The sequence below is a fragment of the Phoca vitulina genome, unplaced genomic scaffold, assembly GCF_004348235.1.
Source record: "Phoca vitulina isolate PV1807 unplaced genomic scaffold, GSC_HSeal_1.0 scaffold19, whole genome shotgun sequence".
Classification (NCBI taxonomy): Eukaryota; Metazoa; Chordata; class Mammalia; order Carnivora; family Phocidae; genus Phoca; species Phoca vitulina.
This window is the reverse complement of record NW_022589722.1, coordinates 34,177,504-34,205,296: the sequence shown is the minus strand read 5'-3', so window position 1 is coordinate 34,205,296 and position 27,793 is coordinate 34,177,504. Positions and strand designations below refer to the sequence as shown.

Genomic DNA, 27,793 nt, shown 5'->3' with positions numbered 1-27,793 from the left:
CAGCGCAGAGACCAGCCTGCCTGTGAGGTGGACGGCTCCCCACCACAGGCCACCGGTGTGCAGAGCAGCCTTGCACTGAGGCCAAGGCTCATCCATCAGCCCTTGGCAAACCCCTAGCCCTGACAGTCCAATCTCCCGTCGCACGGAGCCCCTCCAGCCACTGGCCTGCCTGGGGCTCGGGGTCCTGATCCAGCCCATGCCCGGCTGCCACCCGGGCCTCTTGACATCCAGCTCTGTGCCCACAGCCCGTCTTGGTCCAGGCCGGGAGGGGACAGGGCCTCAGCTCCAGGGGTCTGAGCTCAGGCATACCAGGACAGGAGGAGCTAGGTCCTTCTGGGCACAGCCTGTGGTGAGGAGGGCGGGTGGATTAAGAAGAGCTGGAGGGGCGCCTGGGTGGCTCAGTCGTTAAGCGTCTGCCTTCGGCTCAGGTCATGATCCCAGGGTCCTGGGATCGAGCCCCGCATCGGGCCCCCTGCTCGGTGGGAAGCCTGCTTCTCCCTCTCCCACTCCCCCTGCTTGTGTTTCCTCTCTCACTATGTCTCTCTCTGTCAAATAAATAAATAAAATCTTTAAAAAAAAAAAAAAAAAAAAAAAAGAAGAGCTGGAGGAAGGGGCCCCTATTCGGGTGCCAGTGGGAGGGCCCTGGGGAAGAGGCAGGATGGGGGGGGCCTCCATGGCCTTGTGGCTCTGGAGCCACCTCCCTCCGTGGCTCTGCTCTGAGGGGCAGTCTGGGGGTGCTGGGCTTGTGCTGTTGGGTCCTGCTCCTGCAGGTGGACACCCAGACTGGCTATGGGAGGAGGCTCGTGGGTGGTAATGGGGCGACCGGCTCCAAGGGGATTGGTGCTCATAATTTCCTATAGCAAGCCCTCTGCTTCCTTCCTAGGGGTGGAGGGCTCACCTATTCCCCCTGGCTAGGACCACCCACGCCCTCAGGGAGGGAGAGGGTTGTGAGAGCAAATGAGCAGGACAAAGGTGACCTCCCCCATCCCCCCAGCCTCCCCCCCCTTGCCCAGAGACATGATGTCCCTGGACACCACCCCTTGGCCTTGAGTGTGGGTCTGGGCTTTTCTGAGAGCTGGGGGGAGAAGAGTGGGGTCGGTGTGGGAGCGGGTGGGCTTGCGAGCCAGCTGGGACTGGGCTTCCAGCTGGACGCTGGCCTTGCCCGGGGTGGCCGTGAGGTAGGCGTGCCCTAGGGAGCAGCGTCAGGAACTTGTGAGTGTGGCCAGGGCGTGGTCTCGGGGCAACAGGTCTCTGGGGCCCGTGGGCCTGCTCCGGGGTGGAGGGCGTGGCCTGCGGCGGGGGGGCGTGGTCGGGCAGGTGGGCGTGGCCGGGCAGGAGGACACGGTCTCAGGGCCCCCCCCCCCCCCCCCCCCAAGGGCTGCGCAGGGACTTCCCAGCGCCCTGCCTAGTGTGCGGCTCTCTGCCGCCCGCCGCGGTCCTGCAGGGCGCCTCCTTCGTGCCCCGGGGCGGCGGGCGGGGCGGCGGGGCGTGGACCCCGTGACGCCGAGGACCGGGATGCCGAGGACCGGGATGCCGAGGACCAGGACGGGACAGACGTGCCCAGGCCCCGCGGCCCCTAGAACGTGGCTAGTTTCTTTGGAAACCTTCAGACAGATGAGAGACCTTGTATACAGAGCTATTTTAGCGAAATCGTGCAACCACAGCATGGTATTTCTTATGGAGCCCCCGCCCCATCCCGGTGCCCGCGCCCCACATCCATATATCCATGTACCCCAAAACTCACACCCCGTGCCCCTCCCCCACCAGAGGAGGATGCCCCTCGTGGGCAGATGAGCATGAGAAGCCTCCCGGCACCCTGGGCTCCTAGGGGCCACCTCCTCTGGAGCCCCGCCTTGCTGGCAGGCGCCCCTCCCAGTCTCCCAGCCAGAGGTCTCTGCAGGGCACTCACTTATTCACTCATTCCTTCAACAAAAGTCTCGTTGTGCCGGTCCGGGTTGTCTGCACCCAAGTGTCTCCTTCCAACCTGGTGCTGAGTGAAGGGTGCGGAGGGGGTGCCCACCCTGGGTCAGACCCCTCAGGTTCAACCACAGTTGGACTTCTGGGCCCTCTGGCCACCAGTGGGCCACTCGGGCTGCAGAGACCCAGGGAGGGTGAGCCTCTGCAGCCTCTTTGGGCTCAGGCTGGGGTGTCCCAGCCCCCCAAGCCTAAACGGAACAGAGAGGCTTGTGAGGGGTTGCTGCAGCCAGTTCTTCGTGGACATTGGGAGGGGGGGTCCCTAGCCCTCACCTCCTGGACAAGTCGGGGCCCCGGAGGTGGGAGGGACCTATCCCCACCCCCACTGTGGGCCTTTCTCCACCACGATGGCATGCGGTTGGACATGGCCACTCCTGGTCACCTGCAGCCCGAACGGACAGCACCTTCACAGTGGCAGGGTCTCACGCAGCAGGTGGGCCCGTCCCGGGGCGGCCACGGAGGGGGTCCTCAGGGCCTGGGTGGCCACATGGCCTCCTTGCTCCCGGGAGAGCCCCTGCCCGTGAGGTCACGTGGCACAGCCGTTCCCACGTGTCTCGCAGCTGCAAGCAGCTGCTGTAGCACCCGTCCTGGGCCTCAGAGCCGACGGAGCAGGCCTGCATCCTCCCTGCCTGGTCTGGGCCCGTGCAGTGGGAGCCCCTTGGGGCAGGACGGGTTCTTCTGACTCACCCCATCTGGCTGACCCAGGGGCCAGGGGTGCTGGCTAGACCAGGGACAGCGGGAAGATCAACCCTGGCTTTCCTGGGTGAGCCTGGACCTGCAAGCCTGTCCTCAGCACATCAGGCAGGCTTCAGGCGCACTCGCTCCTGGGCATCGTGGCCTCGTGAGCACTGGGCGGCAGGGGCAAGAACTCCCTCCCCACTGGCTCCACCTCACCAGTGGGATGGGGTGCCCAGAGCCTAGCAGTGACCCCAGAAGTCCCAACCCACACATGCCGTATCCCAAGTGGGTGCAGGGTTGAGGCACTTGCCCAGGATGGAGGGAGGCTGGGGTATGGGCTCTGGTGCCCAGGCCACAGTGGCAGGGGGGTGGGAACCATGGTCTGGGGTGACGTTTGTTGGCAAGCCCTATCCCGTGGGCCAGAGGCTCCTTCATGGTGCTTCCTGAGTTCGCTCCTGTCTCGGGCTTGAGTCCACTTCAAGGAGCACTCTGGCCCGAGTGGCCGTGCCTGCACTGAGAGCTGCCCCCGGGACCCGCCTACGTGTTGTGGTGCCCAGGCTGGGGATGATGCCCCTCAGGGTCAGCTCCCCTCCAAACTTGAGGTGCCCTGTTGGGGTTCCAGGCAGATCCTCAGCCCTGTATCACTTTATGTGTCCCCCACTCATGGGATGGTGCCCTCCCAGGGCCAGAGGTGCTCACACCTGCCCAGCAGATGCAGGAAGAAGGCCGGACGCAGGGACTCTGGGCCTGCCCTGGGAGGGAGGAGATAAAGGAGCGCCTGAGCTCCATCTTACCTTCCTGCTGCCCCACATGCAGGCTGAGGCTGGAGCAGATGGGGCACCATGAGCTTCTGCCTGCAAACGTTCACGTGTAGAAAGAATCAAATGCAAAAAAAGCGCAGAGTGATTCCTCAGCGGAAGTCGGGCCTCAGGGTGGCGCCCTCTGGGGTGAGGGCTGAGCATCTCGAGTCCAGAAGGGTGATGCACACCCTCAGGAAGTGGTGCGGAGCCCCAGGTCCTGCTCCGGGAGAGGGTTCCCCTGCGGGGGCTGGGGCTAGAGCCAGCACTTGCAGGATGCGGTCCCCTGGGAGGACTCCCGCTCTTCGCCAGCCCACCTGGACTGAACAACCAGGGCTACTGGCCACCCTCTGTCCCCCACCATCAAGATGAGTGCCTGAGACATAGGGGTACACCCAGGAGCCGTGGGGTATGTGGGACAGCGCCCTGCTCCAGCGGCTAGCCCCATGGGGAACCTGGGTACCTGGAACCCCAGAGACTCAAGGTTCCAGATGCTTCCTTTGGCATCCTAGAAACTGCGTGGGCATCTGGCCAGAGTCTGGAGGCCCCATTGCACAAGCCAGGACCTGGCAGGAAGTTATGGGGTTGTGGTTATGGCCAGCCCACTTGGGCTTTGTTCCATCAGGATGGGGAGTGTCTGCCTCAGGGAGCAAACTCACTCAAGACCCTCCCATTTGTCTTTGGGGCTGGGAAGGCAAGGAGCAGCTTCCCCAGGGCATCCTGCAGTCTCACCCCCATGCACGCCGGCCAGATGCTAGCTGGGCCGGCCGCGGTGTTCCTTTCCCTGACCTGGAGCACTTACCACAGCCTGGCTGTCCCCCAGACTGCAGAATGTGGCCTCTCCTGTTCTCAGGTGAGCTCCTGCCCCCTCCGCGACCCCCGTCCTGTGGTTAGGCGGCCTTTCCTGCTCTCACGGGAGCGCCTGAACCTCCTAGGCTCTCATCTTGAGGGGCCCTGGTTCTTCCACAGGTGAGCACTGGCCTGGTTCCTCAGCACATGAGTGACAGTGACAGGCAAGGGGGGCAGGAGGCCCTGGGGCAGTGGGTGACACAGGGGCCTGGGGACCCCTGGGAGGTGTGGGGCTGACCCTGCAGCTCTGGTCCAGGGCCTGTTTGCCCAGCGCCGCAGTGGGAAGGGCCAGCCGATGTGCCCGCGACCGGTCCTCCCCCCAGAGCCCCTCAAGGCTTCAGCGAGCCCTGTTTCATCATCCAAGGTGCTGGGCGTGGGACGGTGTCGGGGCTTGTGTGGACACCCTGCTAAGGAAAGGCTGCAGGAATGTGCTCCTCCGGGACAGGAGGGAGCCGCAGGGTGAGCACAGCTTGGAAACGGCGGCCTCCCTGGACTTTTCACTGCAGGGCAGGCTGACTCAACCTTGCCTGAGGGAGGCGTTCCGGCAGCACCTGCCATAAAGAGGGCTCCTGGGTCCCAGAAGACTGGTCAAGGCACAGTGGGGACACAGCCCAGAAGGTGTCCCGGGGTCACTGGGGGACACAGCAGGGACAGGGGCACAGAAAGAACCTGAAGAGCATGGGCTGGAGGAAACCTGGGGCACCTGCTCTGTGCCCCGTGACTTCGGGAACCAGTGTTCTAACTGGTACAGTGCACAACAAAACAAAATGTAGGTGGTGATGACTGTTGAGAAAACCAGGGGTGGCCTGGGGTGAGGTCTCATGTGTGCCTTCGGGGGCGGTGCCCAGGCCACCCTGGGGGACACTTGGGGACACCCGATCCTCCTCAGGGAGGAACAGCAGCTCCACAGACCCTGGGAGTGTGTCCAGCAGAGGGTCCAGGGAGCTCAGCAAGGGACAGAGCAGGCTTGGGGTGGCTGGGGGGTCAGGCAGGGCCTCAGAGGTTGGGGGACCGGCTCAGATCAGAGGTGCAGGGACCTGTGGGGGGCCGGGAGAGGCTCCCTCTGGCTGCTGGTGGGAACCGTGGGTGCAGAGGAAACAGCTGGGTCCAGGCTGGGGGGTGACCTGGGTCCCACAGTGAAGGTGGAGAATGGGAGGGAGCTGCTTTGAGTGCACTTTGCGGGTGGAGTTGGATCCCCTGGGGATCCTGGTGGACAAGGAGAAATCAAAGTGGACTCTAGAACATGACTTTAGGTCTGGGCTGCTGGAGATGTTTCGTGAGGTGGGAGGCCTGGGGGGGCAGGTTTTGGGGAAGGCAACTTGGTTTTGAAATGTGGGGTTTGAGAAGCCCGTCAGACATGAGAGCTGATGGTAAGGGGCAGCTGGGTGGTGCGAGCGGGGCTGGGAAGAGGCACCAGCGAGGTCCCATGTTGGGACAGGCTGGGAGAGGACTGAGCCCCCAGACCCAGAGGCAGTGAGGAGGAGAAAGAATCCTCAAGGGAAAGCAAGGAGAGGTAAGGGGAGAGGAGGGCTGGAGGGGGGACCGGGCAAGCCGCAGAGGGAAAGGGACTCTCTGCCCTGCTGCTGCTGACCCCACAGTTAGGGCCAGGCCTGGGCACCACTTTGGACGGAGCCTGGGAGCTGCAGCCCTGGGGGCCCTGCTGGGGGTGGGGCTGGGGGAGAGGGGGAGGGAGCCGGGCCGAGGGGGTGGGGGAGGGGTGCTGGAGGCGTTGCCCGGAGGGGTTTGGGGGTGGGGAGGAGGCAGGCAGGGAGCTGATGGGGGCTGCCGCTGAGGGATCCAACTCGAGCTGGAGAAGCCAGGGGACAGGCAGCCTCTGGCCTCCCCCACGCCTGCACAGAGACCCCTCCAGCCCACAGGTGCCCACAGGAGGACTGTTCCGGGCCTTGGCAAGTGTTCGGTGAAAAGTCGTTCTCGCTGAACTGACTGGGAGAGCTGGGGGGGCAGGGGCAGAAGATCACAGCACCGGCGATGCTTATGTCAGGGGCAGGGGCCCTGGGTGCTGAATGGGGCCATCAGGGGGCCCTGCCTGGCGGCTTGGGGGGTCCCAGCATCCTGGGCTGTGCGGAGGGGACCGGCCCAGGCAGGCGGGGAGCCACATGGAGCAGGAACCCAGGCAGGTCCTTTCCTCTAGCTGGAGCTGAGGCCCGGGGGCAGCTCGGGTGCTGGTGGGGGAGGGAACTCAGGTCCCGCCCCAAGACGTGTGCCTGGGGTGGGGGTGGGGGTGTCCCTCCCCACAGACAGCCTCCACGCCTGGCATGGGAAGCCCCGAGAAGCCCAGCGGAAAACCCCAGGGAGCTGGGGGTGCGGCCACTTCTCCGACCGGACCCCCCTCCGGGCCCCTGGGCACGCAGCCAGCCCTCTCCCCTGCGCCCCCCGGCCACTCCCAGCTCCCTTCGAGCTCCTGGTACACCGGGACCCTGGGGCACCCACAGGTGCTTTTTGGCCTGATCTTTGTCCCTGCTGGTCACTCTTCCTGTGTCCCTGAGAGGAGAAGGTCTGGGCACTGAAGGGCCAACCGCCAGACCACAGCCACCAGCCCTCCACTAGACACCACGCTGCCGCATCTCCAGGGCTATGGGGGCTCTGGGCACGGGCACAGGGCAGGCCCCGGCAGGCAGGCGGTGCCCACTGTCCAGGGCACACGCATGCCCTCAACCTTGGGGCAACCAGCAGGGCCTCTCTGTCTTTGAGCTCTGGGACTGGGGGGAGTAGGTTCAGGTCGCAGGTAGGATAGTGGATGCCAAGGCTGAGGGAGGCAGTGAGGGTGGCCGAGGACCCCAGCACTGCCCCTCCCGCACGTGCTCAGGGCTGCACATGGGGCCCTGTCCTGCTCTGCCGGTCGCGTCTCTAGGGCTCGCGGGACTGGGCTGCCCCCTCCTGCCCTCCCACCCCTGGGCCGCTGTGCTCCCCGGGACTGCCCAGTCGCATTGAGGAGAGGGTGTCCAGGTGGGCTCAGCCCTTCCATCTAAGCGGTGTGAAAGGGAAAACAGACCTTGAGAACAGAAACAGAAAACATGCAAAACTGGGAGACGTCCAAACGGTGCGGGGGTTTAGTCATCCCCCACTGGCCCCAGTTCCCTAGTTTTCACAGACGCACCATCAGTCTGTAAGATGCCGATGCTTCGGGCAAACTCTCAGGACTATCTTCATGCCTCTTCTGTAAATCTAGCACTATTCCGAAATAAAAGTATTTAGAAAGGGATGGAACCACCTGTCGCGGCATGTCCACAGATCCAAGGGCAGGAGCAGACAGGCTTGGAGTCCCACTTTTCCCACCTGGGTGCCACCCGAAGTGCAGGCCCTCTGCCCAGACGCCCCCCCCCCCCAAAGCTGTGGCTGCTTCCTGGGTCCTGGAAGGGTCAGTTCTCCTCCGGGAAGGGAGCAGAGGGTCAACATCACTGTTGCTCCTTGTTGCCCTGTGGTGTCGCTGGGGAGAGCGGGCCCAGAGCAGTCTGGCGCCCCAGGGCCCCGGCCACCCTGCCCCTGTGGGCCCCCAGGGCAGCCCCCCTGACCTCAGTCTCCCAGATTCAGCTGTGGAGCAGCACCGCCCACCCACCAAAGTGAGGCCCGCAGGCTGGCCGTCCAGCCACCCATGAGCCCCAACTGAACCTGGTCCCCAGTCCAGGCCCCTCTCCCGCGGGCCCCCTCCATCAGGTTGGGGGGGCGGGGGTGGACACAGCCTGGACAGGGATTTTTCACATGCGGTCGCTGCCCTTGCCCCGGGCAGCTCGCGTGACGTCACCTCCTCAACAAAGTCTCCCCTGAGCAAGCCTGCAGATTTGCCGGCCCCCCAAGCCCCCCACCCGGCTCCTCTGATACCCCTCCCCCTCACCCCTTCTCAACATCTAACATAAAGTGTAACTTGCTTACGTTCTGGCATGTGTCCGCATCTCAGAATGTGGGCTCCTCAAAGGCAGGCTCTTTCCCCACTTTCTTTTATTCCAGAACCCCAGCACCTAATCAGTGTCTAGGAGGTACTCAACCAGTGTTCCCCTAAAGAATGGATGGGTGGGCCCATGCCAGCAGCAGAAGTTGGGAATGTAGTTGGGGACATGGGGCTCCCCAGTCCATGGGGTCCAGGTCACCCATTTACTGAATGACCACCATCTGCAGGGCCTTGGGCTGGACCGTGGCACCCCCGTCCCCAGGCCCTTGCAGAGAGTGAAGGGCCATGTGACTCTCCTGGCCGCTGGGGCTGGATTCAGGGGTAGGACAGAAAGTGGCCAGGCTGACCTCTCACCCTCTCTTTGTTCTGTCCCCAGGGCTTCACCTGCAAGAGCCGAGCGAGCCGTGAGTACATCTCGGGCAGATGGGAACAAGCTGCCTTTCCTGTCCTCCTACACCCTGGTCAGCAGGGTCACCCTGTCCTCCTTGCCACTCCACTGGCCTCCCCCTGCCCGCCTCACAGGACAGAGTGTCCCCCAGTGTCCCTGTCCAGCACCTGGTGCACATGGGCAAGGCCCCCACTTCACGCCCAGCTGTGCACCTGCCGGATAGAAGTCCCATTCCTATTTAATTGGAGGACGCCACCTTTTTTTCCAAAGTGGACACACCAGCAATATATGGAAACCCCCGTTTCCCCTTATCAACTTCTGCATTTTTGTCCAATGCAAAATGACACCCATTTAACCATAGCTTTGTTGTCTTTCTTTCGTGGCTGTTGCTGCACCCGGGTGACCCCAGGGTGGGGCTGGGGCTGGAGGCTTCTGCTGCGAATGTCCCTCCGGAGTGCTCCTGGCCTCACAGAGCTCCTCCCTCTTTTTCCCTTTGGCCTCCTGAGGCCATTCAGAACTTTTCCACTTTGATGTGATCATATTTACCAGTCTCCTCTTTAAGGGGCTTTATGGATTTGGGGGGATCTTTTAAGAAATTCTTCCCTGCCCTGAGGTGGTAGGTATGTTTCCAGCGTCGCTGTACTTCTAAAGGTTTTAACATTTTGTTTTCATTTAGCTCTTTAATTCATAGGGTTTATTTCCACTTGTGGTGTGAGGTAGGGACGCAACTGTAATGTTTTGCTGCCTGGAGACCCATCTGCGGCCGCACCGCGAACTGCTCAGCCTGGGTCTGATTTTCCAGCCGCGCGGCGGCTCCCTGACGCCTCTGATCTCAGCTCCTTTCCGGCCTCTCCTTGCTCCTTCTTTTCCTAAACTGTGCGGCGAGCGCGGCGACCGTGTGTGCCTGCGTCCCTGAACCCGCAGGTGCAGACTGAGTGGTGAGAGGGTGGCACTGAGGTGCGGCTCGCTCCCGCGCCCCCAGGGGAAGGGCCTTACCTGCGGCTGCGCCCGGGGGACGGCGGGGGCCCCAGCCGTCGGGGAGCGCCCGCGGGAGAGCGCACCTGACACCCACCCCCGACCCGCGGCGGGAGCGGGAGAGCGCACCTGACCCCCCACCCAGACCCGCGGCGGGAGCGGGAGAGCGCACCTGACCGCCCACCCAGACCCGCGGCGGGAGCGGGAGAGCGCACCTGACCCCCCCCCCAGACCCGCGGCGGGAGCGGGAGAGCGCACCTGACCGCCCACCCCAGACCCGCGGCGGGAGCGGGAGAGCGCACCTGACCCCCCCCCCAGACCCGCGGCGGGAGCGGGAGAGCGCACCTGACCGCCCACCCCAGACCCGCGGCGGGAGCGGGAGAGCGCACCTGACCCCCCCCCCAGACCCGCGGCGGGAGCGGGAGAGCGCACCTGACCGCCCACCCCAGACCCGCGGCGGGAGCGGGAGAGCGCACCTGACCCCCCACCCAGACCCGCGGCGGGAGCGGGGAGTCGGCGCCCCCTCAGCTCCGGGACCCCTGGTGAGACGGCCCCACACGGGGGAGATGGGGGTGCCACCAAGACTGAGCACAGCGAGGACAGCAGAGGCGAGAGACGAGGTACAGACGGACGTGGACGGAGAGGTGGACGGGTGGGGGACGAGCTAAGAAACCGGCGAAGCCGTCCAGCCCGCTTCTAAACGCTGCGCGGACACGACGGGAGAGGGCGCTGTGCGGCTGGAAAGGCGGCCGGAACCGAGCCTCCCGCTTTTGAATTCCGAAGGGACAGAATCAGCGGAATGGTATCAAGGACAAATTCCAGACAGTTCATGATAATGAAAAATAGAAATAACATGCCAAAGACAATGGAAGTGCACCAGAAAGACATGCTAAAAAATCCCCAAACTGTAACATTTCATTTCAAAATAATTTTCAATACTCACGAAAATGATGCATATGAGCAAAAATTAGAAATTCTCGGAAGTGAGGTGACAACACACAGAATTAGAAATAAAGGAAAAATAACTTCAGAGATGAAGACTACATTAGAAGAACCCAAGAGTGAATGGACCAAATATTAAACATCCAACAGAAATACAAGAAGAAAATGAGGACATTTTTAAAAATAAAAAGAAATGAAAAAAAAAGATTAAAATGATGTTTGAATAAATGGTAAGTGTTGCAGATAGGCCAAGAATGTCCAAAATACAGATGCTGAAGAAAACTAAGGCAACAGGGGCGCCTGGGTGGCTCAGTCGTTAAGCGTCTGCCTTTGGCTCAGGTCATGATCTCAGGGTCCTGGGATCGAGCCCCGCATGGGGCTCCCTGCTCAGTGGGAAGCCTGCCTCTCCCTCTCCCACTCCCCCTGCTTGTGTTCCCTCTCTAGCTGTGTCTCTCTCTCTGTCAGATAAATAAATAGTATCTTTAAAAAAAAAAAAAAAAAAAAAAACCTAAGGCGACAGAAAAAATACTAAGAACTACAGTTCTCAGGAGATTAAAATTTTTTCTTGAAACTGGGTATTATAAGGGTAAACCATGGACCCAAGAATATGGATCTTGAATATGAAACACCAAAACATATTCTAGTAAAATGACCGGATCTTAAAGAGAAAGCGAAAAATCTTTTTGGGCATGTAGCAAAAAGAGCAGACAACTTACAATGCTAGGAACCTCCCTACTGTCCAGTTTGTGGTCATCAAATACCATTTCCCAGCAAAAGAAACCAGGCAGGGCTTCCAAGAGAAGTGGCTGACTCCCAGCCTGGGGCAGAGAATGTACAAGAAGAACCCGGGACATCTGTCGTGCCAGAGAGCACAGAAGCTCTCAAAGTCAATGATACATGTCAGCAGTCCTCGGGGGCGCCCGGCTGGCTCAGAGGAGCAAGTGACTCTTGATCTCGGGGTTGTGGGTTCTAGCCCCACCCTGGGTGTAGAGAACACTTAAAAATAAAATCTTAAAAAATAAAAAAGTACTTGGAGACAACCTAAAGAAGCTCCCGTTAGCCAAGAGGATATCATATGAGATTTAAAAAAAAAAAATAAGAATTGCAATAAATTGCAACCCATGGGTAAACCCAGGTATTCATGATGATCTTGTTTTTTAAAAATAAAGAGAACTCTTCACCTTCTGTGGATGACAGGGAACCAACTCATCACCTTGAAAACTGGGAATGAAGCCTTGATCCTGTCTTTCTTCTGGAATGCCAGCTTGGAGTAAGTATTCCAGCTGATGAGTGGAAACAAAACGGTAAAATGATATCACTGTTTTGCGTCTCCGCGTGCTGGTGACAGCTAGCATCACACATGGCGCAGGTCCAGACACAGGATGCCGCCCTCCTGCAGGCATTTGACACCAGCGCTAGTCCTGCCAAAGGACTGGACCCTGAGCTCAGCCAGGCCTCTGGGTCCTGCTGCCCGGTTGGCCAGAAATACAGGGGTCTGAGGATGGGTGCTGAGCTGCACCCCGAGACGCCTGGCAGTTCACAGAGCCTGATTCTGCGAGGAGGAGGAGACATGGAGGTAAAGCGGCAGACCAGATAGGCCAAGTTTGGAAAATAGGCACAGCCTCAACTCTAGTGTGTGAAGAGGCACATCTGGGTGATGAAACCATAAAGAAATGCAAAGAAGTCTTTACTGTAGAAGTCAGCATGCTGGTTCTGGGGTGAGCGAAGGGGCTTTTGGACTAGCTGGGGACCGGCTGTCTGGCCCATCTGCTCTGTAATAATTCACAAAGCTATGATTTTTTGGTGAGCTTTTCAGTATCTAAATTTCATTTTTACAATAAAAAGCTTTTTAAAAGGGTCTTAGCATTTTGTACGCCTTCACTTCTTCAATATGAATTTTTGATTGTCAAGTTTACTGAGAGTTTCGGGACGTATTTTCCAATGTGTGTCTTGTTTTAAGATGTATTTATTTATTTTGGAGAGAGAGAGAGTGTGTGAGCAAGGGGGAGCAGGCAGAGGGAGAGGGAGAATCCCAAGCAGACTCCCAGCTGAGTGCAGAGCCCATGGCGGGGCTCGATCCCAGGACCCTGAGATCATGACCTGAGCCAAAATTGAGAGTCAGATGCTCAACGGACTGAGCCACCCAGGTGCCCCCTCATTTTTTTAGAAAAGGATTTATTTATTTTATTTTGGAGAGAGCCAATGTGTGTATTTTTTAATATCACCAAGCAATTAACTCAGTTCCAAGTTACATAGACCATCAGTTTAGCCTCAGAGCCCACAGGTTAGGGGCTTCATCCCACAAGACTGCCCCCCAACTTCAAACACCAGCAGCAAGTAACCAACTGGCTACGGATCAGAGGCTCCCACGACCCCTCCTTCGGTTCAGTTACTTTACTGGATTGGCTCACAGAACTCAGAGCATCATTTTACTTGCCAGGTAACCAGTTTATTATAAAAAGATGTAATTTGAGAAAAACCAGGTAGAGGGGATGCGGTAGGGCACGGAGACCCCCATGCCTCCTGGGGCTGCCACTCTCCCATCTCCACGTGCTTACCAACCCAAAAGCGCTCCAAACCTTGTCCTTCAGAGTTTTTATGGAGGGTTTTACATAGGCACGATCGATAAATGCATTGGCCATTGGTGATTGACTGGACTTCCAGCTCCTCTCTCCTCCACAGAGGTCATCATGTGGTTGGTTTCCCTGGCAACCAGTCCCCATCCTTAGGGGCTTTCCAAAACTTACCTCATAAATTCAGGTGTGGTTGAAAGTGGTTTGTTATGAACAACAAAAGACACCCTGCTGGCTCTTAGGTCTTGGGAAATTCCAAGGGTTTTAGGATCCCTGTACCAGATAATGGGCACAGACCAATACGTATTTCTTATTATAAGTCACAATATCACACATTTTTATCAGACTTGCATTGAATACATTGATTAATTTGAGACAGAAATGACATCTCATCAGAGTTGAGTCTTCCAACCATGAACACGGATGGTACGCCTTTCCAACTGTTTAGGTCTTCCTCAAAGCTTTTATTTATGTTCTTCAGAGGTTGAAGGATACTGTGAATGGTTTCTTTATTTTATCATATTTTCTGGTTGGTTTTGCTGGTGTAAAGCAATGCTATTTTGGTATATTGATCTTGTATCCAACACATTTGTTAAAAACTCTTTGTTATTTCTAATAGATTTCCCATTGAGTCTCTTAAGATTTTGTATATAGATAATCACGTATTCTGTAAATGATGACTAACAGTTTATAAACCCATGTTTGTTTCTGGTCTTATGGACCTGGCTCCAATCACCAGGACAGTGTTGAATAGGGAGCCCTCATCTTAGTCCTGATATTTATGGGATTGACTCCCAAGGCTTACCAGTCATTACCAGGCTTATGGGGCCTTTGAAATAGATGGCTTCCATCTAGACAAAGAAGTGCCTTTCTTTTCCTAGTTTTTTAAACATTCTTTTTTTTTTTTAATGTTATGTTAGTCACCATACATTACATCATTAGTTTTTGATGTAGTGTTCCATGATTCGTTGTTTGTGTATAACACCCAGTGTTTTTTAAACATTCTTTATCATGAATAGGAAGTGAACTTTATGAAAACTTTGTGCATCTGTGAAAATAATCATACAGTTTTCCTCCTTTAATCTTTCAATGAGGTGAAATGTACTAATAGATTTTCTAATGTTGACTGCACGTGGAGTCCTGAAACAAATCCTATCCAGTCATGTTTAATATATTATTAAATCAAATTGCTAAAGTTTTATGTAGGATTTTGCAATATTCAACAGGAGACTGTCCTATACTTCTACTTTTTTCTGTGAGCCTTTGAAAAGCTAGCCATCAGCCCTGTCTGTCCTCTTTCCCTTCCTTGGGGACATCTTGGCCATTTTACTTCTTTCTCCTCATTTCTTAATGTCTCTGCTATATTTTCCGTCTTTTTGTCTCTCTGCTGCCTTCTGGATCATTCATTGGGATCTTTCACTTCACTAATTCTCTCTTTGGTGAGGTCCAGTCTACTCTTGAAGTCATTTGTTGCATTTTTAATTTCTATTTCTGTGGGTTTCGTTTCTAGAAACTCTGTTTATTGTGAACATGCTTGGTCTCTCTTCGTAGTTTTTGTTTCCCACCGCGCATACTTTCAAGCTTGTCTTAGGGTGGCTGGTCTGCAGTGCACATCTGATTCGTGTGTCACTGGAAGGCTCTGTGGGGCTTTCTGTGGCCTGTCATTTCTGCTCTCGTGCTTTGCTTTCTGCCATATTAGTTTATCTTGCAATATGCCCGCTCAGTGCCCTCCAGAAATGACTCGTGGTGTCCCCAGGGCCTAGGACGAAGGAGGTTCCCCTCGGACCAGATTCCCCTTTGTTTCTGAGTGGTACTCAGAGGTCATGTGTGACTGTCAGGACCATTTCTCATTAAAAAACAGACTGAGGTCTCTTGGACCTTCCTAGAGATGCAAACCAGGGCTGGGAACCCGCACCCAGGCCCACCAGAGGTTGTGGGAAGCTCTCCGTTCCTCCCTGCGTGCTCATAGTAGCCACCCCACGGGGCCCGGGGTTGGGGGGTTCCTCCCAATTGCCCCTGACCCAGGGTGATAGTGGGGGAGCTCCGTGATGCCCTCGGCAGGGGTGGTTTCCTGTGCATCCCTCTGCCGTTTCTCAGGCTTTGGCCTGATGATCCTGATTCTTTCATCAGCTTTCACAAGTTTTCGTGAAGCTTTTTATAAGCCTAGTCTCTTCTCCAGTGTTGGTTGTTTTCAGCAGTAGAGTTGGTCCAAATAGCCTGGTCTAGCGTATTATGGGAAACGAAACTCCCAACTTGTTTTTAAACACATGAAAGTCTTTCTTTCTCCTCCTCTTCCTTTGTCGATAGGAATTTAAATTCACCACCAAGTTTTACCAATCCCTGGGTTCACTGTTCCCTTTTGTAACCCACTTCTTCCTTCTGAGTTCCCATTTCTCCTTTTTAAAATACATCTGTTAAGCCTTCTTATAGTAAGACTCTGCGGCAGTTTTTTAAATCTTTGAAAAGACTGAATATATTTACTTTTCCCACGGGGAGATTCCCACGAGTCTTCATGATAAATTTTGGGTTCACGATGATTTCCACGGAGTGACATCACTTGTTTTCCCTGTTTTGCACCACGGATGACGTAGCATATGCTCGTACCTCTTCTCCTTCACTCTGTATCCTCCCCAGTCTGTCAGCTAGTTTGGGACAAGAGCCTGTTCTGACACATTTTAGTCTGCAATAGGCACCTGTCCCTCTCTATAGCTCGCTATACTCCAGGTTCCCCACCAGCCTTTCTCTGCTACGGCTCTACCTTTTTTCTTTTTTTTTTAGATTCTGGTTCTAGTCCTTTTCTTGGTTGGCTGGAGTAGATCTGCTCTTTTTTCTCCCAGAAAAGGTCAAGAGATGTGGATTTCTCATTCTTTGCAGAGAATAAGACATTTTCACACACATGAGGTGCCTGTGGGTGGGAAGAGGACTCTGAAGCAGGTGGCTTCCCTTAGGGATGCAGCGCGAAGCTCCACGGTGGCCCCTGTGGCGAGGGAACATCAGGCCTGGGACAGAACTCCCCGCACCAGGCCCCACAGTACCGGCTGAGCACTCGGCTTCACCATGAAGTCTGCGGACAGCAGGAGGTTTGGCCGCCTCCTTCGGTGGCCCCTCCTCTGCCTCCAGCACTACCCTTGGGCAGGCTCCCTCCCGAAGGCTCAGAGTCCATCAGATCCCACAGTACTCGCATCGGCTCCAAGACATCAGGGGGCCAAGGACACAGGGCAGGGGCCATGCCGGATGCGGGCAATTGTGTAGAACTTGGACCAGTAGGGGAGGATTTGATCACTGACTCTGTTTATAACTGCCCGCACATGGTGATCATGAAAGGCAGCTCAGCTATTCATTTTTTGTTTAATATCCATCAGTTTGGGAGGAGAAGGTGTCAGGAGCCTGCAACCCCCTGGCCCATCCCTGGTCTGCCACCCTGGCTATTGAGGACATGGTGAAGAGAAGCTCATGGGGGGTGAAGACAGTTGTGCTCTGTGTGCTTAAAGCTTTTTAAAAAAAATTATTGTTTTATTGTTTTATTTTTCCCACTTTTGATCGTCTATAAACTTAAACTGAGTTGGGAGAAACCCCCTCTTATGAGGCCAAGCTCAGTATGACATCTCACCGATCCTGGGGAGGAGTTTGGAAACTCTCCGCCTTCTTACACACGTTGTAGATGGGCAGGAAGAAGGAAATTACATTATAGCATTATTTTTTTAAAGATTTATTTTATTGGGGCTCCTGGGTGGCTCAGTCAGTTAAGCATCTGCCTTCGGCTCAGGTCATGATCCCGGGGTCCTGGGATCGAGCCCCGCATCGGGCTCCCTGCTCCGCAGGAAGCCTGCTTCTCCCTCTGCCCTTCCCCCTGCTCATGCTCTCTCAGTCTCCTTCTCTCTCAAATAAATAAATAAAGATTTATTTTATCTATTTGAGAGAGAGAGCACATGCCCAAGGAGGCGGAGGGGCAGAGGGAGAGGGAGAGTTTCAAGCAGACTCCACACGGAGCCCAATGTGGGGCTCGATCTCATGACCCTGAGGTCATGAGCTGAGCCGAAGCCAAGAGTCAGACGCTTGACTGACTGAGCCACCAGGTGCCCCTGTAGCATTATTGACATAAATTGACAGAAAGCAAACTGTATACATTCCAAGTATTCGATTTGCTAAGGTTTTACATACGTGTACACCTGCGAAACTGTTACCACAGTCAGGATAATGGACGACCACGTATCTTTCCATAGAGATTAGCTCACATTTTCTAAAATTTTATATGCATGGAATCAGGCAGGGGTACTCTTGTGTCTGGCTTCTTTCACTCAGCATCATGGTATTTCAATTCTTCCGTGTGTCGTGTCAAAACCCCGTTCCATTGCATGGCTATACCACCGTCTGTTTGCCCACTCACCTGTTGATGGACACTTGGGTTTTGGGCTGCTAAAAATTAAACCACTATCAACATTCGTAGACAAGCCTTTCTCGTTAATTTTGGGTGAATATCAAGGCACGGAATGGCTGTAGCATACAGTAGGTGCATATCTAACTTCTAAAGAAGTGTTTGTGACATTCTACGCTCCCACCAGCAGTGTGCAAGGATTCTCATTCCTCAACATCCTTATCTGCACTAGGTATGGTCAGTCCTGTCCATTTTTGCCATTCTAATACTTAATACTGACTCATTGTGGTTTAAATGTGCATTTCCTTAATGTTAACTGATGTTGAGCATTTCTTCATGTGCTCACTGGCCACTTTTATCTTCTATATGAAGAATCTGTTCAGATCTTATTCTTTACTGGGTTGTTGGTTTCCTTATTATTAAATTTGGAGAAGTCTTTACAGATTCTGAATGCAAGTTCCTTACCAGATAGACGATCTGCAAGTATTTTCCCTCAGCCTGTGACTTGTCTTTTCGTTCTCTTTCAAAGATAAATTTTGATGAAGTCCAATTTATCAATTTTTTCTTTGACAGTCATGATTCAGTGTTGTAGCTAAGAAATCTTTGCCTAACTCAACGTCACAAAGATTTTTTTTTACCAGTTTTTTAAAGTGTTATAGTTTTAAATTTTACATTTAAATCGGCAGTGCATCTTGAGTGACCTTTGCATGTAGTGCAAGGTATGGATTAAAGTTCTTTTTTGTTTGTTTGCATATGGACATCCAGTTGACCCAGCACTATCCTTTGAAAAGACTGTCCCTTTCCCAGTGGGCAGCCTAGCATGCTTGTGGAAAGTCAATCATCCATACATGGGTGGGTCTTTTCGGGGACTCTATTCTGTTCCATCCATTTGTTTATCTTGTTGCTAATACCACACTGTCCTCATCCCTGCACTTGATTACTTTATAGTAAGTCCTAAAATTAGGCAGTGTTTGCCTTCACATTTGTTCTTCTTTATCATAGACGATTTGACTATTCTAGATCCTTTGCATTTCCAAGTGAATTCTAGAATCAGCTTGTCAGTTTATGGGGGGGAAAAGGCCTTCTACAAAGAGGATTTTGATCACAATTTCATTGAATCTATGGATCAATTTGGGGAGAATTGACATCTTAGCAATTTTGATTTTCTGCCCCATGAGTCCAGTGTACCTCTCCATTTATTTAGGTTTTCTCTAATTTCCCTCAGCAATATGTTGTAGTTTTCAGGGCATAGATTTTATACCTCTTTTGTCAAATTTGTTTCCAAGTATTTCATATTTTTATGTTCTTGTAAATGGTATTTTTTAAATTTCAATTTGCAATTGTTCTTTACTAGTATACAAAAATATAGTGTATTTTTGTATATTGATCTTGATTCTTGCATTTGCTAAACTCATTCTGTAGATTCCATTATATTTTTACAGAGACAACTATGTCATCTGTGAATGAAGACAGCTTTACTTCTTTCCAAACTGAAAAGGAAGTTTGTTTTCTAGCCTTATTGCACTGACTAAGATCTCTAATACAATGTTGAGTAGAAGTGATCAGGGCAGTGATCCTGATCTTGTTCCTGATCTTAGGGGAAAACAATCTTTTTTTCACTGGCAAACATGATATTAACTATAGGTTTCCCATAGAAGACCTTTATTAGATTGAGAACATTTCCTTACATTCCTTGTTTGCTGAGAGTTTTTTTAAGAATAGATATTGAATTTTGTAAAATAATTTTGCTATGACTATTGAGATGATCATATGTGTTTTTCAAAATTTGTTAACATAGTTATAGTGATTGATTTTCTTTTTTCTTTCTTCTTCTTCTTCTCTCTTTTTTTTTTTTTTTTGGTAGGCAGCAAAGCAAGGTTTATTGAGTGAGAGTACAAAGCTCCCAAAGAGGGAGGGGACCCGAGAGGATTGCCCTATAGTGATTGATTTTCTAACATTGAACCAATCTTGTATTTCTAGGACAAACCACACTTGGTAATTATGTGTTATCCTTTTATATGTTGTTGGATTCCATTTACTAAAATTTTGTTTAGAGTTTCTACTCTATGGCCATGAGGTATCTGTAGTTTTCTCTTTTTGTAATGTTTTTGCCAGGTTTTGTTATCAGCGAATGAGTTCCAAACTATTCCCTCTTCATTGGTTTTCTGGAAAAATCCATGTAGAACTGGTAGTATTTTTTTCTTAAACATATGCTTTTGTTGACTTTTCTCTGTTGCTTTTCTGTTTCCTATTTCATTGGTTTCCACTCTGATCTTTATTTTTTTTCTTCTGATTACTTTGGGTTTTGTTACTCTTTCTTCTCCAGTTTGAAATATAATTGACATGTAATTTAGCATTAGTTTAAGGGGGTGCATTTACTCTTCTTTCTCTAGTTCCTTAAGGTGGAAGCTGAGGTCACTAATTTGAGATATTTTTTTCTTTTAAAGGTTATTTGTTTAATTGTTTGGGAGAGAGAGTGAGAAAGAGAGAGCACAAGCAGGGGGGAGGGGCAGAGGGAGAAGCAGGCTCCTCGCTGAGAAAGGAGCCCGATGTGGGACTCGATCCCAGGACCCCGGGATCATGACCTGAGCCGAAGACAGACGCTTAACCGACTGAGCCACCCAGGTACCCCTGAGATTTTTTTTTCTAATATAGGAGTTTAGTGCTATAAATCACCCCCTAAAAATAGTGCTTTGGCTTCATCCAAATGTTTTTATATGTTGTCTTTTCATTTTCATTCAGTTCAAAGTAATTTCTCTTTTCCCTTTTCATATCTTCTTTGGCCCAAAGGCTATTTAGAAGTGTATTGTTTAGTTTCCAAATACTGGGAGGCTCTCCAGACATATTTTATTTTATTTTTTAAAGATTTATTTATTTCAGAGAAAGAGAGAGAGAGAACGAGTGGGAGGGATAGAGGGAGAGGGAAAGAGGATCTCAAGCCGACTCCGTGCTGAGTGCAGAGTCTGACACTCGGGGGTCCATCCCACGACTTTTTTTTTTTTGGTAGTGTGGATCTTCTGATGAGGAATTCCATCAGCTTTTGTATGCTAAAGAAGTCTTTATTTACCCTTTATTTTAAGACATCTCCCTGTGGTAGAGCTCCCGGTTGGCAGGCTTGTCTTCAGCACTTTGGGGGCTCTTCCGCCTTCTCCCACAAGAAACTTGCTGTTCTCGTGTCCTTCGTTCCTTCTACATAACATGTCTTTTTCCTCTGGTGGCTTCTACAATTTTCTCTTTGCCCCTGGCTTCCAGTGAATTGATCATGGTGTGCCCCGTAATTTTTTCCATCTTTCTTATACTTAGCGCTCACCAACTTGGATCTGTGAGTTTAGTTTTCATCAAGTTGTGTCCTGAAACCATTCTGCACGTATTCTACCTGGTTTTCCAGGCTGTGTCAGGCAGGAGGGTAAAGCTGATCTCCGTGACTCCGTCTAGGCCACAGTGGGATCCACAGAACTGGATTTCTTTCCCATGAACATATTCGGGTCTTGTAATTCCTGCTGTCCCTTTGAGTCTCTTTCTGAAGCCAGTCCGTGTGAGCTCTGTCGGGTGACAGGCTCCACGGCGAGTACTAACAGCATGTTCGTCCAGCCCCACTGCCTCCTGCAAAGACCTGGCTTTGGGGCAACCTGCCTTCTCCGTAGCCCACCTGCTTGCATGTCGCTGGAGAAGGTCCTGGAGCAGAAACAGCCTGTGGCCCCGGGCCCCAGGAGGGGCAGCTGCTCTGCGCCTTCAAGTCCTGCCTCAGTTCAGGGCTGGGGCCTCTGAGGAGCGTCCACTTCGGCCTCAGTCTCTCCGCGGAGGCGTCTTGGATGCGCCATCTTGCTCTGTTCCCCCTTCACTTGCGAGTTAGCAGTTTGGCCTGGTCTGAAGGGGGGTCCCTCTCCTCCGTAGTGCCGGCACTTCCCCTGGAGTTCTGGCCCCAGCGAGATCTTCCTGACAGATCCCCTAGGGTCTGCCTTGGGGGCCCCTGGGAGTTCTGGGCCCCCGAAGCACCCACTGAGCACACACCCCTTCCCCTTCCTGGACACGCGGTCCCACCTCGGGGTTACGTCCTCCACCGCCCATAGCACCAGGCCTGGACGCCATCTCTCGTGCCTGCAGATGGGCCACAGCCTTGGGTGCGGGGGGGCCCCTGGGCTGCTGACGCTGTGGGGCACAGGCCTCCCCAGGGCTCCACGGCTCACGGAGCTAACCCCGCTGTCCTCCAAGTCCTCAGCTGCAAGCCTGGCCAAGCGAAGGCCACACCCGCGCTCAGCCCCGTGCCTGGAAGTGAGACCCCAGCTCCACCGAGGCCCGGGGCCAGTCTCAGCTGCGCCAGTCCAGCTGCTGGCCTGTGAACAGAGCCCTGGGCTCCGATGACCTGGGGGTCATGACCCAGGTGCCCCCGCAGGCCTTTGAAGGGTGACAATGGGCTTGCCAGCTTGTCAGGAGGCCGGCCCCCCGAGCCCATGCCGGCTGCCCCCAACGCTCAGGTCTGCTCCCCAGCCCGGCCCCGCTCCTGACGCCCGAAGACAGCGGGCTCCAGGGTGGGTCCACTGTTCGCTGATTGCGCTGCGGCAAGATAGTGAGGACCCCTCCCCAGACATGCCCTACCAGAGCTCCCTCCCCTGGCCGGGCCACCCACAAAGCCTTACCCAGGCACTGGGGAGCCCTGTGGCACTCACCCTCCTTCTCTCCTCCCCAGGGAACATTTTTAACAGCTTCTGCCGGCAACCCCCCACGTCCATGTCCCCGTCGGTCCTGAAGGCCCTGACACTCTCCACTGCCATGAAGTGTGCCCCCCACGAGGGCTGCTCCCTGCTCCTGCGCGTGCAGGCTTCCCTCACACTGCATAGTGAGAGGCAGCCTCGGGGGGCGGGGAGGGGCCATGCTGCTTGTGATGGTGGGAACACCCAGGAAGCGGGGTGGCGGGCTCCCGGCTCCTTTAACCCCACAACACTTGGAGGGGCAGGGTGGGGCTGGGGGACCCTGCTAAGTGCACTTCCCAGAGAGGAGGGGAAGAAAGAGGACTCATTGCCCTGGTCTGACCAGCTCTGTCTGGCCCCTCCCTTCACCCAGAGAGCCTGCGGGGCTTGGAGGCCTGCTCCATGAATCTCGACACCCAGGAGACTCAGTGTCAGAGTGTGAGGGTCTCCAGGGCCTCCGGTCGACGGCAGGTGGGGCGGCAGGTGAGGCCAGGCCTGACCCAGACCTGCTGGTCCTGCCCCAAGCCTTTGCCAGGCAGGAGCAGCTGTCTCCTGGCTGCTCCTGGCTGCCCTCCCTTCCTGGATCCACCCGATCCACCCAAGGCCTGAGGACAGGGGACACTTCTCCTGGGTTCCAGCTATGCGAGGTGCAGCTGGCCTGGCCAGGGATGGGTAGCTAGAGACCCCAGGCCCACCTGGCTCACACCTGTGCATGCCCAGCTCCAGGTGCATTTTGATTGCTTCGAAGTGAGTGTGGCCCAGAGCCTCTACGTCACCCTGAAGACCGTCCCCCACTTCTGTGGGGTCCAGCTGGACAAGCAGTACCATGTGAAAGGTGGGAGCTCATGGGCCGGCCCCGGGCACAGCTGCCACTAGGGACAACTTGGGGTGGGACCCCTGAGGTAGGAGGCAGAGCCCCATGCTGGGCAGCTCGCAGCAAGCGCCTTTCGCTTCACTTGGGGGCACAGCCTCCCTGGGAGAGGAGAGACTTCTGTAAAGCACAAGGGCAGAGGCTCGACTAGGGTACAGCTGCTGGGGACAGAGTGGCTGGGTCCCCCATTGCTGTGCCATTTGCAGACTGCAGAGACGAGGACGTGGGGAGGAACGTGCCTGTCTGCTTTGGTGAGGCCCCGTCCTCAGGTGGGACTGCAGCCCCGCAGCCCCTGGGGAGACCCCCACACACCCTCCCATGGGGGTCTTCTTCCCACCCCACTTGGGAAGTCATGATGGGTCCTCAGGTGGGCGACTCCCAAATGCCTGGGTCTAGCAAGGGGTCACCATTTGGAGGCTCTCAGGACGGGTGGAGACCTTTGTCTGATGACCACTAGTCCCAGCGTGGCCCCCAATTGCCGCCCTTTTATAGCCGAGAAGTTCTCCTACTGGGTGGACCGCAGCCGCAAGGTCATTCTGGTCCAGGTGCCCGAGGCCCCCGGGGCCCCCGACTACTACGTCCGGCTCTGCCTCAAGTGGTTCACCTGCGAGGATGTGGGTGCCCCGGTGCGGGTGAGCCCAGGCCCAAGCCCTGGACACCGCCCCCTGGCCCAGACCACACTCCCCTGCCCACGTCCCGCCCAACGGCCCAGCCCCCCAGACCACGCCCCTCCCCCTCCCCCCACCTCAGGCTTTCCCAGCCTGGCCCAGTCCCACCCACTGGGCCCCCAGCCCCTAAGCCCTCAACTCCACGCAGGTGACAGTGAACAGGATGTCCCGCACCGTGTCTCTGCCCTACAGTCAAGAGCTGCCCTGCCTGTGCCTTGAGGTCAGTGAGAGTGTGGCCTTCACCGCCGGGAGGGGACAGAGGGGGGGCAGGGCCTGCGCTGACCCCAGCCCCTCCCGCAGGGCTGGTCTGCGACCCCTGACGCCGTGCGGATGCAGGCCTGTCCCTTCGAAGATGGCAAGTGCCCTATGGTGTGGAGTAGGGGTGGGGGGAGAGGAGGTCAGCCGTGCCCGGCAGGGTGGGGGCCGGCCGGCTTCAGCCGGAGGGGGACGCAGTGGGGAGGCAGCGTGCGGACAGGCCCCGTGCCCCCATGAGCCTGCCGTGGACGGCATGTAGCCAAAGGTGAGTCCCAGGCAAGCCCCTTCGTGTGGCAGTCTGTGAGTAGACACGTGGGTGCGCAAGCGCGTGTGCGCCCGGGGCGGATGCACGCGCCCAGTGCACGCGGATGCACGCGCGCCGGCCTGGCTCGCGTGCAAAAGCAAGTGTTCGGAGAGCGGCTGTCCGAGGGGCGGAGGAGGGTTGCCCGCTCTCGGCTCTGCTCCGGGACGCACACACGCGTGGGCGGGGGCTCCGCTGACTTGAGCCCCTGGGCGAGGGTCCCTGCAGAGACAGAGGCCCTGTGGGACGCCATCCGCTACCAGCCGGGGGACCAGGCCCTGAGCTGGGAGCCTGCCTGTCCCGTGAGTGGTCACGTGAGCCTGTGCTGGCGCCCGGGGCCAGGGGCCCTCTGCCACAGCCTGGAGCGCTCCGGCCGGCCGGCACACGGCAGGGTGAGTACCCCCAGGCGGGGTCGGGGCTGGGCGTGGATGGCGGGGCCTGACTTGAGCCCCCGCAGGTGCAGTACCCGCTGGTGGACACACAGCCCCAGCTCTGCCTGAAGGTGAGTGGGCCAGGCCGCAGCCTGCCCTGTGCGCGACCAGCACGTAATGCGGGGTGGCGAGGAGGAGGTGGAGGGGTCCGGGGCTCGGGGGCAGGGGCATGCAGCCACACACACTCCCAGACCCTGCCCAGCCCTGGGGTGCCGCCTCCCAGGAACCCCTCCGACCCCCATCCTGGTCTGAGGGTGGAGCTAAGGGAACCCGGGGGAAGGAGGCCAGCCTGTCCCAGCCCCCAGCCAGCCCCGCACACTGCCACGGCCTTAGGCCTCAAGACTTCTCTGCAGTTCTCCACCAGCCGGGGCTTCTGGGTGAGGTGCCCTTTCCACCAGCGAGGCTTCCAAGGTGAGCTGTCCACAGGGCGGCAGGGCGGGGAGGCGGGCCTGGGGCCTTTGCCCTGCGGATGCAGGAAATACCGCCCTTTGCTTTGCTCCCGGGATGCGTCTGGGTCAGGCAGCTGGGATGACAGGGTGCTGGGTCAGTGGCAGGGAGGAGGGCAAGTGGGGGGGGGCGGTGCTGGGCCTCAGCCCTCTACCCCACAGCCTGGAAGATGACCGTCCAGCCAGCAGCTTCTCAGGGCCACCTCCGGGTCACCTTCTTCTCGCCCAGCGCTGCCCATTTCCAGGTGCACCTGTGTCGCCAGAGGAAGTCACGGCCCCCCGCCTGCCGCCCGGCTCTCCTGGCCACGGCCCGCCCCTTGGCCTCAGTGAGCCCGGTGGGAGGGGGGCTGCCCCCTTTCCTGTCCACAAGGCCCTGAGTCAGCCCCTGGAGGCCACTCCGCTGTGTGAGCCAGTCCCCCCCCACCCCGCTGCCTATGACCGACCCCTCTCCCACCCAGGGGGACCTCACGGCTGACCCTGTGGTCGCCTTTGTGAACATTCCCAGGGACGAGGCATGTGTGCCCGGCACCTGCATCCAGGTGGGTGGTGCTGCCCCACCCAGCCCCCACCCCCCTACTCCAGTCCCAGACCTGCTTCCCTGTCATCAACCAACAAAGCTCCTCGGGGGGCCTGTCAGCCCAGCAGCCTCCCCAGGCCGTCGCTCTGGGGGATGCAGTCAGGGTGCGGGGGAGGCCGCAGGCTGGGCTGACCGAGCTGCCCCGCGCCCACAGGGCTGGAGGACCGATGTGCTCTTCTCCGCCCCCCAGCAGCTCTGTGACCTTCAGTGCAGTGAGTGCCCCCGCTGGGTCTCGGGCCCCAGGGCTGCGGGAGGCCGAGGGCTGGACTCCAACCTCAGCTCCGAGCCTGATCCCTGTCTCCCACGCTTAGGGTGGGGGTGTGAGCCCTGCACAGGAGACTGGGCATTGGTGGGGGACAGAGGGGCCACCTGCCTGGAAGTCTGGCCAGGCTCTGAGCCAAGGCGAAGGCAGATCGGCCTGGCCCCACCCCTGACTTGGGAGGTCAAGGGCCCTGGAGGTCCACTGCAAGCGCCCATCCCCCATGTCACTGCACCACTGGTGGGGGAGGAACTTCCTGAGCGTCCACCACGCCTGACCAGGGCTCTGGTTCCAACTGTCCAGGAGCTCGGGATGTCCCTCAGCCCCGCTTCACCCAGCCAAGTCACTTAGGCCCAGACTCCTGGGACCTCGGGCTTAGCAGGAGACAAAGCTAAGCATGGGGGTTCTGTGTGTGGCCCAGGAGGGTGGCCTCTGCCTGGGGGTCCTGAGAGGGGCGACGGGATGTAAGTGGGGAGCAGGCATGGGCACGAGCCCTCTGGCTGCTGAGCGGAGAGTAGACTGCAGGAGCCGTGGGGCCCGCAGGGGGATGGGCGGGGGCGGGGGCGGGGCCAGCGGCGGGCCCAGGTCTCCAGGCTCCAGGGCAGCCCCAGTCCTGCCCCCTGCCCCACTGGAAACGCCCTAGAGCCTGGGGAGCGTCTCTTAGACCTGTGTCCTCTACCTCCTCCAACCCCAGAGGAGCTTTTCAGCCAAGTCTGGGTCCCCTTCCCCAGCAAAGGTCCCCTCTAGCAGATCACAGCCCAAAGGGTGACGTCGCCCTGGGGGCCTGTGTCTGGACTGGGGCTCCACCCACTACCAGCCCGGTGACCTGGGAGCAGGTTTCAGCCACTGCCGGAGCCTCCGGTGCCGCGCTGGGTGGGTCCCAGCACCCCAGGGACAGGCCGGAGAGCAGAGGCGCTGGGCCCGGCTCAAGTGGGAGTGCATCCTGCTTTTGGGGTCCAGGTGGACTGCCCCTGAAGGCGGGACATTGGCCTGCTGCCATGCACTGGCTCTCCAGGGCTGGGCAGCCCTGCCCAGTGAGCCCTGAGCATTGGGGTCTGCAGCTCCCTCTCCTTCCTCCTGCTGCCGTCGGGGGGTGACTGGAGGAGGGTGAGCCCCCAGACAAGGTTGGCATTGGGTAGGCTGAACCAGCGCCCCCATTCCTCTCTTTCCAGCTGCCACCCAGGGGACAGCAGACTGAGGCCAGGAGCCCCATCAAGGACGAGCGAGTGCCCTGGCTGAATGCTGGGGTGCGGCGGAGACCAGCTCACTTCTGGGCCCCCAGGCCTCTGGCAGCAAAAGCCAGGCCTCCGAATTTGGAGGTGGCTCACCTGAACCCAGGCTGTGGGGCCAGCCTCCTTCCGGCTCCCCAGAGGCGCAGCTCCCTGGGGGCCCTCAGGCTGGGCCCGGGGCTTTGGGTCAGATGAAGGACTTTCAGCCCCTTCCTGAACCCCTTTGGTGAAGGCCTACAGAATGGCTGGCTGGGCTGCCCTCTCTCCCAGATGGCCTGGCCTCTGACCTGCCCTGTCTCAGCTTGGTGCGGCCTCCCTCTGGACCGCCTGTGGTTGTGGCCACCATCCCTGGCCCGAGGACAAGGGCCTGGCCGCTGCCTGATGGCTGCCAGAGCTTTCCCAGGGCTCTGGAGAGCAGAGTGGGACCCCACACGGTCTGCAGCTCAGCTGGCTCAGGACCACCTCCAGCTCCCGCCCAGAGCACTCCCATACTGACCGCGGTCCCCATGCTGGGTGGCCCCTACTGCCCAGGCTGGGCATCCACCTGACCCCCTGCACCAGCCTTTCCAGAGCTCAGGTCACCCACTCTCCGGCCCCCCAGCCCGGCCCG

The 27,793-nt window shown here is 56.7% G+C and overlaps 1 protein-coding gene across 1 annotated transcript; it reads left to right on the top strand.

The window, feature by feature from the left end:
- The first annotated feature begins 4,200 nt into the window (after positions 1–4,200).
- Positions 4,201–27,152, top strand: IL17REL (interleukin 17 receptor E like). Its single transcript, XM_032416927.1, has 16 exons — positions 4,201–4,302; positions 8,582–8,609; positions 22,146–22,295; positions 22,520–22,629; positions 22,867–22,981; positions 23,224–23,268; positions 23,510–23,649; positions 23,834–23,905; positions 23,986–24,040; positions 24,470–24,633; positions 24,699–24,743; positions 25,026–25,083; positions 25,281–25,444; positions 25,577–25,657; positions 25,850–25,991; positions 27,127–27,152. Exons 1-16 carry the CDS (start codon positions 4,201–4,203, stop codon positions 27,150–27,152), a joined length of 1,497 nt encoding a protein of 498 aa, XP_032272818.1.
- Positions 27,153–27,793: the final 641 nt, after the last annotated feature.

Excerpts from the sequence above, each read along its gene's own strand:
- IL17REL (XM_032416927.1), top strand. The coding sequence starts at position 4,201 with ATGCTAGCTGGGCCGGCCGCGGTGTTCCTTTCCCTGACCTGGAGCACT. Across the intron at positions 23,906-23,985 it reads TGCCCTGCCTGTGCCTTGAG|GGCTGGTCTGCGACCCCTGA; the intron begins GTCAGTGAGAGT and ends CCCCTCCCGCAG. Across the intron at positions 24,744-25,025 it reads AGCCCCAGCTCTGCCTGAAG|TTCTCCACCAGCCGGGGCTT; the intron begins GTGAGTGGGCCA and ends ACTTCTCTGCAG.